The sequence below is a fragment of the Arachis duranensis genome, chromosome 10 (assembly GCF_000817695.3).
Source record: "Arachis duranensis cultivar V14167 chromosome 10, aradu.V14167.gnm2.J7QH, whole genome shotgun sequence".
Taxonomy (NCBI): Eukaryota; Viridiplantae; Streptophyta; class Magnoliopsida; order Fabales; family Fabaceae; genus Arachis; species Arachis duranensis.
Genome location: NC_029781.3, coordinates 1,673,323 through 1,686,036, shown reverse-complemented (window position 1 = coordinate 1,686,036; position 12,714 = coordinate 1,673,323). Strand labels below are relative to the sequence as shown.

Genomic DNA, 12,714 nt, shown 5'->3' with positions numbered 1-12,714 from the left:
AAGGCTAAAGATCCAGATACAGCTAGTTGGAGTAATTCAAGATTCTAATGCTGAACAAGCTACCTTGCACCACCAAGTCCTCTATAGAGTTCAAGATCATGCTCTTGATCTCAATCTCCCAAACACTACAGGAGAAGCATTATTCATGTTCACAGATAATGCAAGAGGACCAGCAATCGTAAACATTCCAAGAATGATCACCACTGATGAACTTTCTTCCATCATTCCATTGGAATGAATTACTGATTATGAAAAGGCCTTCCCAAAAGAACAGGTTGATGTTTACACTACAGCACCACCAACTATTACTCATAATAGTGATGGAACGGTGACCACTGTTTTTCAAAGACCTGGAATAACCAAACAAAGCTCACTGCGAGGACCATCTTTTAGAAGAATCAATATGATCTCTCCTGTTCAAGTGCAAACAACTCATGATCAAAATGATCAACCTGTGCACTTTTATGAGAACGGAAGACCTGTTTATGTCTCTCACATAAATGGCCACTTCATCTGGGATGTTGATCCCTCCATGTGTGATTCTGACTGTGACTGTGCCAATCAATGGAGTGACACCGACGATGAAGATTATGGTAGGAGACAAAAGAATAAGAAAAAGAAGAAGAAGTCACTTCCAACCCCTTGTTCCTTTAAAAGACCTGAGTCTCCTGATGATGCTGAAGCAGCTCCAATGATCAAAAGGAGACCGATGCTCAGAAAGACTAGACTGTTCAGAAAAGGCTCTATGAATTTTTCTTATCAGTCAGCCAATACTATCCCATGTATTGCCACTCTCAGATCTTATGAAGAAGAGTTCCTACCTCTGGTGACCCAGACTGATGAAAAGAAGATCACTAGGAGACCTTATGTGATTCCTCAAGGAATTACTCCACATGGACATCAAACGACAACTCCCCAAGAGGAAGTACTTAATTGGCATACAGACAATGCAGTCAGCCAAAATAAAGTCTTACTAAGAATTGATCATACCCTTAACACTCTTGTGGAAAAAACTGAAGGTCTTTCAGCACAAATAGGCTCCGTGGCAGAACAGGTTGCTGAACTCAAAAATCGATTAGCTACGCAAGCTTTTCATCTTGATCAAGAACTCAAGACCTACATTGACAGTAGGTACTTTGGCCCAGAATTCCATAAGAAAAATAGAGAGCTAGATCAAGTCAAGGCTCAACTCCGACAGATTGAGATGGACAAAAGTAAAGTGGTTGTACCTCAAGCACTGGCTATAGACCCATTATCCATGTATCCTAAACCATATATTTCATATTCATCTGTCTTATTCCCTCCAACATATTCACCACCAGAAACCCCAGATTATGATTCCATTTTCAAATCCACCTACCATTTAGCCAGACAAGCAAACACCAAAAAATCCATCTCTCCCCAAGGACGGAGTTATCCATCTCAGTCTCAGCCCTCTCATGAATCCAAGCCTTATCCTCCTTGGAAGCCAGGAAATTTCTTCAGAGAAGAAAATGTTCCTACAAAAGATAAAGGCATCAAAGAAGGGTCACCTGCCCCAGGAAGATCAATTAACATGATCTCTCTGGACAATCACTCGCACAGCGAAGAAACCACTGAAGTCTCTGAGGAGGAGACTACTGAAATTAGTGAAGAAACAGATGACTGGTCTGAGAAAGACTACAAAGCAGATCTTTCAGCAATAGCCATGGTTAACCCTGTAGAAGAAGAAGAGGAAGAGATAACATCTGAAAGGGATGAACCAACAGATTCATCTAGTCATACACAGACAGGGTCTTTTGAAGTTAAAACTTCTAATAAATGGTTCACCTTTGATGATATCCAACCAGCAAGGTACAGAGAAAGGTTAAATGAATTCAGTGCTTGGATTGAAACCACCATGGCCAATCAAACCTTACAAGCAGACAAGTCCTTGCAGATTTCATAAATCGGATGACTGGCAACCTCCGAGAATGGGTGAATAACTTATCTGAGTATGAACGACTCCAGCTCATCAATGGTACCTCTTCACAGTTTTTGGGAATTATACACCAAGAATTCCTGGGAGACATCTCAATCATTCAGAAAAGAAATTCTCAAGAATATTTTGAAATGAAATGCTGCTCACTCAACAGGAAGGACTTGGAAAGACATTACAAGAGGATGGCTGCTAAATATTATCCTCTTGGAGGAAATAATAATCCGCCACTTAAACAAGTCTTTATCGCATCTTTGCCAGATGAACTCCAGCCAGAGCTACACCGAATGATGATGGCTCTTCGCAAAGAAGTGGCAACCACTACCATTGGAGAAATATACCAATTGGCTCTAGCCGCTCTTGATAAATTATGTGAACAACAACAAATGTTCAAACAGCTCAGCAAAAATTCGAGCAAACTCAAAGGAGCATGTAATAAATCTTACTTGAAGATCAAATGCAAGGAGCCAAACACGTGTGAATGCAAGCCAAAGAAAAAGACCCACTGCAACAGCCAACCAAGGCATTCCACCAAAAGCCATTTAGAAAGGGGAGAAGGAAGCAAAAATACCATTATTTCAAGAGAAGAAAGCCCCAAACTAAGTCAAACAGATGTTTCATCTGTGGAAAACAGGGACATTTTGCCAAGTCATGTCCTCACAAGACAAAAAAGGAGATCAAAATGCTTCAGTCCTTAATGGATGCGGCTTCCATTGAAGATGGAGAAGATCTTGAATCAGTACTTGAAGAACAAGAAGTCAAAGATGAAAAAACTGAGTATGTTTTCCAAGATTCTGATTCTGAAGATGACTTCCCACCAAAAATATCAATCTTTTCCATATCCTCCTTTGCACCACCCATAGCCTCCATAACCACAAAAATTCCTAAAGGATCAAGCTTCCCAGAAGAAGAGCTTGGATACCTTGGATCCTTAGGAATGAAACAGATTGATGGTACTCCTCGTCCTCATTTCGATTTAAAAGTCAAGGCATCTGTCTATGACATACCAACAAAGGCTGTTGCATTGATGGATACTGGATCTTGCGCCACTGTCCTAAGACCACACGTCTTGCCAAAAGAAATATGGGCACCCTTTTCTAAAAGGTTCACAGCAGCTAACAATGAAATCTTCACCATCAATCTTATTTCCAAACAACCCATTGGTTTGGAAATATTTGCAGGCCAGACCACTTGGCTCAGGGTATTGGGAAGCTATCTCCCAGACAAAGATGTTTTGTTTGGCTTTGATGCATTCTTCCGAACCTATGGGTTACATATCAAACCCACTGGCCTTACTTACAAAGGGCAATTTTTGCCCTTTATAGGGATGCAAAGCATTCTTGAAATCAGTAAAGCACCAGAAGAATATAAAGAGATCCAGCAACTACTCCTTAGTGCTTGTTGTGATAGTCATGACCAATTCAACCACCCTGCACCATTGTGGAAGAATCCAGAATTTTATGTCTGCCTCCCTTTCAAAAAGAATGAAGACATCAATCCAACAAAGGCCACACATTCAGGAATGAACCCTGAAGATCTAAAATTGGCAAAGGCTGAATGTGCAGCTCTTCTGGTTCAGCGACTCATTGAACCAACCAAATCCAATTGGGCGTGCCAAGCATTCTATGTTGAAAAAAGGGCTGAACAAAATAGAGGAAAGAAGAGACTTGTTATTGATTACAAGCCACTTAATGTCTTCTTACAAGATGACAAGTTTCCTTTACCAAAAATCTCAGTTACTACACAAAGATTAAATGGAGCAAAAATATTCAGCAAGTTTGATCTAAAGGCTGGTTTCTGGCAAATTGGGCTCCATCCTGAGGATAGATACAAAACAACATTTTGTATCCCTGAAGCCCAATATCAATGGATAGTAATGCCATTTGGTCTCAAAGTAGCCCCGTCCCTTTTCCAAAAGGCCATGACCAAAATCTTTGAGCCCATATTACACTCCACACTTATTTACATTGATGATATATTACTGTTCTCGAAAGACAATGAAACAATGAAGCCCACAAAGCACTACTAGCCAAATTCACTCAAATCATCAAAGATCAGGGAATCATGCTATCAGCAAAGAAGAGCTCTATTGCCCAAAAAAGAATCGATTTCCTTGGGATGGTTTTCGAAGATGGATTTTTCCAACCAGGAGAACATATTGCCAAAGGGTTAATCAACTTCCCTGATGAGAACATGACAGTCAAACAAGTCCAACAATTCTTGGGAATCGTCAACTACATCAGAGACTTTATCCCAGATGTGACCAAACACACCAGCCAGCTGTCAAAACTCTTGCAAAAGAAGCCCCCACCATGGGGACCAGAGCAAACAACAGCTGTCAAAACCCTGAAGAAGGTAGCACAAGACCCTCCTCCTTTAAAGATTCCCAACACAGGAAAGAGAATATTGCAGACAGATGCTAGTGATGAATTCTGGGGAGCTGTGCTGCTTGAAGAGATTGATGGAACAAGACATTACTATGCGCATGCTAGCGGGAAGTTCAAAGAATCCGAAAAACATTACCATGCCACTTACAAAGAGATTCTTGCTGTCAAAAGAGGGATAGAAAAATTCAATTTCCACCTCAGTTCTTATCATTTCACCGTGGAAATGGATAACACCTCTTTCCCGTCAATGCTAGAGATCAAGAAAAAGATCTTGTCTGACTCTCAACTCTTGCGATGGAAAGATTGGTTCTCCCGCTATAAATTCGAAGTGAGACACATAAAAGGTCACCAAAACACACTTGCTGATTTTCTATCCAGACCAACCAAAGAACCACCTCCCAAACCAACAGAACCACCTCCCAAACCAATCCATTACATTTGCACCATGAGCACATACAATCCTTCATACACCATTCCATTCCCTGATTGTCCACTTCACAATAACCCATACAAAAGAAAAATTGGACCTTTCCCCTTCCAAGCAAGACCTCGGACAGAGTTTCAAATAGACTGTCTAGCCAGGCAAACTTTGTTTTACTGGCTACACCAGCTCCTTGTTATAACCCAAATCCATCCAAATCCAAAGTACTTCGACATGGATACCCCTTTTTGCACTATACACATAATCCAAGGACCTATACCAGAAGAAATGATGTGGTATATCTGGGCTCTATCTTCCATGTATACATGCGCTATCATAATACCTCTCTTCCCTGTATATCACATGCTGTGTAATAGCACTACAGCCCAGTCTCATCTAGTCCGGTTATTTTCCATGTATGCCCCACTCGGAGCATGGAGAGGAATGTTATATAATATGCTCGAACAACATCAACTGTGGAATAAATTCTCTAAGGCAAAACGGAAATTCTGTTGTTTTGTCACCTTACAGAGGAATTATTTTACCAGAGGTAATGTACACACCATGAACAAGGTTGATATTGTTGGATACTCTACCATGTGGCCCACAGATGAAAAAACAGTCCTAAATGCCTTGGCTAAATACCTTTGTAAACTTTGGCAGCCTGGACTATATGGAGAAAAACATGTAGTTGAAGGACTCCCATTTCAGACAGATGTTCCACCAATAACCCTCCAGGAGTTTCAGTCCAGATTTATAACTTCAGGGATAATCAATCAATTTGGACAATACTCTTTTTATGCTCCAAGAGACCAACCCAGCACGTCCACACATGTTCCAAACAGAAATTCTGAAGAAGATCTGAATTCTGAAGATCTAGGTGGAAGGGTGTATGCTTTACCACCAAGCCCAACCAGAGTTGATGCAGGAATACCCGATGATGCTGAAGGCCCAAAATCAGACCCATATGACCCATATCTGCAAGATGCCCAAGATCCAAATGAAGGAAATACTGAAGATCCGTTTCTCTATCTACAAGATAGAGCTGTCAATTTGGCTTCGAATTCATCCTTCTCAGATGGTGACGGGACCCTTCCAGAAGACTATTTCAAACTGTCCCTTTACTAAAGCAGTGGCCCCCACTATATATAATTATTAAGTGTGCTAGAATATGTATAATTATTAAGGTAGCGTTTGTTTTGAGGTACTGAGACAGAGACTGAGAGATTGAGACTCAGTATCGTGTTTGTTAGTTCAGAGACTGGTACTAAAATTTCTGTCTTTGTCTCTAAAATTTCAGTATTTCAGTACCTCCAAAAAGTAGGGACACAGGGGACTGAAATTTTTAGAGATGGAGACTGAAACTTTAATAACATTTTATACCTAAAAAACTTTCATTTCAATTAATTAATTTCAATTTTACTCTTTGTGCAAATTAAATTAGAGTTTCATTCTTATTTCAATTCCTGTCTCCCATTTTGTACCAAACAGAATACTGAGATTTATTTCAATCCCTGTCTCTTAGTCTCTGTCTTGCAGTCTCAGTCTTTCCGTCTCTTTCTCTCCACCAAATGCTACCTAAGTGTGCTAGAATAAAGCGACTTCTGTCACATGTCTCAGAAAGGTTAGAAAGAAGATAAGGCTTATCCTTATCCTCCAGTTAGCATTGTATGATAGGTTTGTTTGGATTCCGTGAGATATCACTCCTATCCAGAGACCTCTATAAAAGGAGGTGCTCGCCCCAGTTGTAATCAGATTTGAATGAACATTGTAATATATCCACTTTTCTAATCTTACAAAATGTTCTAAATTTTTCTTCTCTCTCTGAAAGCTTAGCTAGTGTTATTTCCTGCTTCCTCAATCTAATGCTATAGAAGTATGCTCTGAGCTTGCCTCCAAAAGAGGATCCTGCTCATCAGAAAATGGTATGGATCGGATCCACAGAAATTTCTCATAATGAAAAAAGGACTCAATGTTATAATGCTAAGTTTTGCTCGGACCCTTTAATCTCACTCGTTTCCATGGTCGCAAAAAATGGTTAGGATAAGTAAACAATGTATTGTATCATTGTTATCCTGAAGTACTCGAGATTCTAATAGTCACTTCAACAAAACCAAACACAAAAATCACTAACGTCATCTCTCTTTCTCACGCACCAATTTTGAACCTTGATTTCAGAAGAGTTTTTGTTCCATGGCGAGGCCTTCGAAGCCGCAAGTTTCTTCCGACGAAGCTATCTCTAGCGGTTCGAGCTCCGAGGAGGAGGAGCAGGTCAACCAGCAGATCAATGAAGAGGACGAGGAGGAGCTTGAGGCGGTGGCTCGTCAAGCTAGCTCCGACGACGACGACGACGAAGCCGGAAATGATAATTCGCACGATGACGACGAAGATCCTGCTGCCGCCGGAGATGCTGACGAGGATGAGCAGGTGAGAGTTGTTGCTGCTTATTTTGTTGCTTCTACTATTTAATTTTCTTCTTTTTTTTTTTGTTCTAGGGTTTGTGTTTTGCTATTAATTTGCGTGATGCATGTTTGGATAATGTGATTATGGCGTTCTTTGTGGAGCTTGAAGTTGAATTCCGTTGACTTGAGTTGAAATCGGTGGAAAATGTGCTGAGAGATAGTGAGGATCGACGTGCTATGAATTACTGCATTTTTAATTGTTACTGTCGAGGATTTTCCCGTTTAAGCTTAGTATCGTGATTAGGTAGTTGAATTAAGGTTTCGCCAATGAATAACGTGTTCTAGTTTTCAGTTTGTCTCCATTTTAACATATTTTTGCATATATGCTGCTACTTCTATGCTAAGCGGATAAAATCTAGCTGGAAGTCTAACTTTGTGTCTTCTGGTACTAGGGTGAAGATGCTGTTGATCCTGGCAAGCGTGAGAAAGCTAGATTGAAAGAGATGCAGAAAATGAAGAAGCAGAAGATTCAGGAGATATTGGATGCACAAAATGCAGCCATAGATGCCGACATGGTGGGTGTAGATGTGCTGATTTACTTCTTATTATTGTAATCTGTTCATGTTATTGATAACTAGATAATTCTAACAGAACAATAGAGGAAAAGGAAGACTGAAGTATCTCTTACAGCAGACTGAGCTGTTTGCACATTTTGCAAAAGGTGATCAATCTTCATCTCAGAAGGCAAGAGGAAGGTACATTCTTTATCTTGATGTATACTGTGATTTGGTAATTGACTTGTTGATTAGCTTTTTGTATGAACTATGTGTTAGCATACTGTACCTCATAAGTTGATTAGCTTTTTTTACAAACTATATATCAGCACTTTCTGCTCCCGATATACCTTCAGAAAACAACAAACTGATATATAAATGGAATATCTACATGCTTAAAGTGTTTTTTTATTACCTAACAAGTTGAAGCATTTGACATTTTGATTTAACATTATTGCTAATTTCTCTTGGAAAGTTTCCCTTTTAAATTCATTTTATGTCATCCTCAAAGTTATGAAGTTACCTAGCAGGTAGGAAAAATATGAAAAGACCCCCTCCGTTGTATAAAAGAACTCACCCTGCATTCAATGATGTCTATTTTAGGGGCCGCCATGCATCAAAAGTGACAGAAGAGGAGGAAGATGAAGAATACCTAAAAGAAGAGGAAGATGGTTTATCAAACACTCGTCTCGTGACACAACCATCATGTAAATGTCCTGTGTATATGCGTTGATTAGATGTTTTTCAGGGCTATATTTATAGTGTCTCACATTCATAGATATACCATTTTACCCTGCCATTTCTTTTTACACATGGAGAACATTCTATGCTGATTTGAAGTCTGGTGGTAGAAGACCTCCATCCTTGGTACATTTTTGCTTCATGGTTTGTCCTTTGGGGTTTCACATGTTCTAGAGTTATATATTATTGAACTTTCCTCTACACACTTTTCTCTAGTTGTTTTATTGTAATATATGTCATCAAAGCTAGTCATCAGAAGTCTACTGGTTTGATCTTCAATTGACCAGTCTTGTGTGTTTGTGCATCTAGTGTGTGAATGTTCTATTCGTGCCTAATATTTTTGAGTGTGAAATCCTTGTTTGTTCATTACAACAGGCATCCAAGGGAAATTGAGGGACTACCAACTTGCTGGGCTAAATTGGCTTATAAGATTGTATGAGAATGGAATAAATGGAATTCTGGCTGATGAAATGGTAAGTGGAACAGATTTGGCCTTGGCTTGCATATATTGTCATTTGATTCTGCACAGCGAACATGCTTTTGGATGTGTTACAGTATTAGTGGAGTAAGGTTGAGTCATTGATCGCTTGATTTATTTAGTCATGATGAATGACAATCAATCTGATTCGCAGGGGCTTGGTAAAACATTGCAAACTATATCTTTGTTGGGTTATTTACATGAGTTCAGAGGAATCAAAGGCCCTCATATGGTTGTTGCTCCCAAATCTACTCTTGGAAATTGGATGAATGAGATTCGGCGTTTTTGTCCTATTCTACGTGCAGTAAAGTTCCTTGGCAACCCTGAAGAGAGGGTAAGAACATCTTTGCCGGATTGAATTTTTTTGGGGGGAAAGGTTAATATTGATGCTTGTCTTCGACATTAATAATTTTAAATTTCTGCAGAGACATATAAGGGAGGAATTACTGGTAGCCGGGAAGTTCGATGTCTGTGTTACAAGTTTTGAAATGGCAATCAAGGAGAAGTCTACATTGCGTCGATTTAGTTGGCGTTACATCATTATCGATGAAGCCCATCGAATTAAGAATGAAAATTCCTTGCTTTCCAAAACAATGAGACTCTACAACACAAATTATCGCCTCCTTATTACCGGCACACCGCTTCAGGTATGACTTAATGAGTTAATGTTATCCACAAACCACAATGTTGTGTAGTGCTTCAAAGGATTTTTTTTTTGTTCTTTTTCTTTTTTTTTTTCCCCCATCCAACCCCCTCTTTTATCTGTTGTATTTTATTTAATTTCTTGATGAATATATGCATGAAAATGGTGACATGCCAAATCAAATCAGAATGATATCTTCTACCCTATGATCAGTAAATTATCAAACACAGAAACTGTTTGTATTGGTGGTGAAATTCTAGATATGTCATTTCCAATAATCTTTTATGAGTTGTAGTGCATCATTCCAGTATTAACTTTTACTTCATCTAGTAAGGAAAATATGTTCTAAAAATCAACAAGCCATTGTTCTGGGGAACAATTGTTATGTTTTCACCATATGTGAAGGCATTCTGCGTTAATCATTGTGTGTTTCTGCTGAATAGTTCTTTGAATAATCAAAGTGGTTTTGATCGCTAGGAGTGGAAATAATTTAACAGTAGGAAGCTTTAAAGTTTCATTATTTTTCTTGAGTTGTAATTTTTGGAATGTGTTTGTTTGGTTTATTTTAAATTATCATGTATCTGTATAATCATATTTATAAAACAAACATAACTAGCCTTACCCCACTAGGTGGGTTAGCTACATGGATTAAATGCCAACATAGTGCCCTATCCTAGATCATATTTGTGTTCAAACCATTTATTTTTTAATCTCTTTTAATAACATATTATCAGTTCATATGCATATTATTCGTCTGAAGTACTTGTTGCTGTATGTTATCTCTTTTATTGGTGCAGAACAATCTTCATGAACTCTGGTCTCTGCTCAACTTTCTTCTTCCCGAAATTTTTAGTTCTGCTGAAACCTTTGATGAGTGGTTTCAAATCTCTGGTGAGAATGACCAACAAGAGGTTGTCCAGCAATTACACAAGGTAAATTGTGTAACCTTCTTTTGATTGTTGAGATTCGTATGTCTGTAATCTTAACCTGGTACAGAGTTGACATTTTTCATCCCCTCCCCCCCCCCTCTCTTGCATTTTAAGGTCCTCCGGCCATTTCTTCTTCGTAGGTTGAAGTCCGATGTTGAGAAAGGGTTGCCGCCTAAAAAGGAAACCATTCTTAAAGTAGGTATGTCACAAATGCAGAAACAGTACTATAGAGCGCTTCTGCAGAAGGATCTTGAGGTTGTCAATGCTGGTGGAGAACGGAAGCGCCTCCTGAATATAGCTATGCAGCTACGAAAATGTTGCAATCATCCATATCTTTTCCAGGGTGCTGAACCCGGTCCTCCATATACAACAGGGGATCATCTCATTACTAATGCTGGTAATTTCTGTTTAGGTTGAGAGATACTTCAGATGTTCTTCGCTTGTTGACCAATATGATAAGATTAGCTCATGTTTCAAAAATTTTCCAGGTAAAATGGTTCTCTTGGACAAGTTACTTCCTAAATTGAAGGAGCGTGATTCTAGGGTCCTTATATTTTCACAGGTTAGGTTCTATCTGTGAATGCTATGTATTTTGCAGCCTGTTTTGTTTTCATTTATGTCTCCCTTTTGAATATTCTTTTGACCTATTTTCCTTTAAACCATGATTATTATCACTAAAATGTGTATGTGTGTGTGTGTGTGTGTGGTTGGATTTTTTTTCCCCTCAGATGACTAGGCTGCTAGACATACTTGAAGATTATTTAATGTTTCGTGGGTATCACTATTGTCGCATAGATGGCAATACTGGTGGAGATGAGCGGGATGCTTCCATTGACACTTTCAACAAACCTGGAAGTGAGAAATTTGTCTTCTTGTTATCAACTCGAGCTGGAGGTCTTGGAATTAACCTTGCTACTGCTGATGTTGTCATCCTATATGATAGTGACTGGTGAGAACTTCACAAATTGTGCAAGAAGCCACCTGATTTGCTTCTATACCATAATCATTGTTTACTGATGGCTGATGGTTAAACATCAGGAACCCACAAGTTGACTTGCAAGCCCAGGATCGTGCTCATAGGATAGGTCAAAAGAAAGAAGTCCAAGTTTTTCGCTTTTGCACAGAGGTTTGCAAACTTCTTGTTATGTTTTGTTTGGTTAGTTATTCATTTGTTATTGTTGGCTTACTGCTTATAATATTGCACAGTATACAATTGAGGAGAAGGTCATTGAAAGGGCTTACAAAAAGCTTGCACTTGATGCTCTAGTGATTCAGCAAGGACGGTTGGCTGAGCAAAAGAGTAAGGATTTTATAATTATTGTTTTGTTTCTTTCTGCAATGAGTATTGTCTGACATGATTCTGCTGGTTTGTATGTGCAGCGGTAAATAAAGATGAGTTGCTTCAAATGGTTAGATTTGGAGCAGAAATGGTTTTCAGTTCCAAAGATAGCACTATTACAGATGAGGACATTGATAGAATCATTGCTAAAGGAGAGGAAGCAACTGCTGAACTTGATGCCAAGATGAAGAAATTTACTGAAGATGCAATCAAATTCAAGATGGATGACAGTACGTAACGTATTGATAGAAGTTATTGCTCCGAAAAAAATGGCTTGATGTTTTTCTTTTGTTTAGAAGTTAAAATAAAGACTATTTGCTCCCTCAAATTTATTTGTGACTCAATTAAGTCCATCAACTGTGACATCGTGTATAAAATTAGTCACTCAATGTATATTTGTCACAACTCCATTGACGAAATGCTGATCTGGATTGAAGAGGCCATGCTAGACTCTGGGAAGCGACACTATTTTTGTTTCTGGTGAATAAAGCCAGAAATGACGTCATTTGACCATGGGAGGGAGATGATACATAACCCCAGCTCTATCAAATGGTGCTGCTTTTGGCTTGATTCATCTCCAAAACAAAAATGACATCACTTCCATGAGGCTAGCATGGCAACTGTAGTTTTCTTTTGTTTATTACTGGAGCCTTTTTGTTATTCTAACATGATACAAGGGCATCTTTGGGTTCTGTTGAGGGATTTGATATTGCCTTTTTGACATCATTTGAGTTTGGAGTACTAATACTCGGATCTTTTTGTAGCTGCCGAGTTATATGATTTTGATGATGATAAGGTAAAGATGTCATTTATATTTTACATGAAAAATTATTCTTGGCTTTTCTGTTTTATTACTCAACCTT

General features: G+C 38.8%; 1 protein-coding gene across 2 annotated transcripts in view; it reads left to right on the top strand.

Moving 5' to 3' along the window:
- The first annotated feature begins 6,539 nt into the window (after positions 1–6,539).
- The window catches only part of LOC107468110 (ISWI chromatin-remodeling complex ATPase CHR11), an 8,437-nt gene continuing 2,262 nt past the window's right edge, over positions 6,540–12,714 (top strand). Inside the window, exons 1-16 of one of the 2 annotated variants that reach the window (XM_052255389.1) lie at positions 6,540–6,690; positions 6,944–7,192; positions 7,620–7,742; positions 7,819–7,922; positions 8,325–8,428; positions 8,838–8,935; positions 9,095–9,274; positions 9,366–9,587; positions 10,381–10,515; positions 10,627–10,909; positions 11,001–11,074; positions 11,241–11,461; positions 11,551–11,638; positions 11,719–11,812; positions 11,893–12,081; positions 12,616–12,647. In XM_052255389.1, coding sequence (XP_052111349.1) covers positions 6,688–6,690; positions 6,944–7,192; positions 7,620–7,742; positions 7,819–7,922; positions 8,325–8,428; positions 8,838–8,935; positions 9,095–9,274; positions 9,366–9,587; positions 10,381–10,515; positions 10,627–10,909; positions 11,001–11,074; positions 11,241–11,461; positions 11,551–11,638; positions 11,719–11,812; positions 11,893–12,081; positions 12,616–12,647 — 2,199 coding nt within the window. In that variant the 5' untranslated portion in view covers positions 6,540–6,687. Of the gene's footprint in view, positions 6,691–6,832; positions 7,193–7,619; positions 7,743–7,818; positions 7,923–8,324; positions 8,429–8,837; positions 8,936–9,094; positions 9,275–9,365; positions 9,588–10,380; positions 10,516–10,626; positions 10,910–11,000; positions 11,075–11,240; positions 11,462–11,550; positions 11,639–11,718; positions 11,813–11,892; positions 12,082–12,615; positions 12,648–12,714 lie in introns of those variants that run through there. The other variant, XM_016087345.3, reaches the window with a different exon arrangement.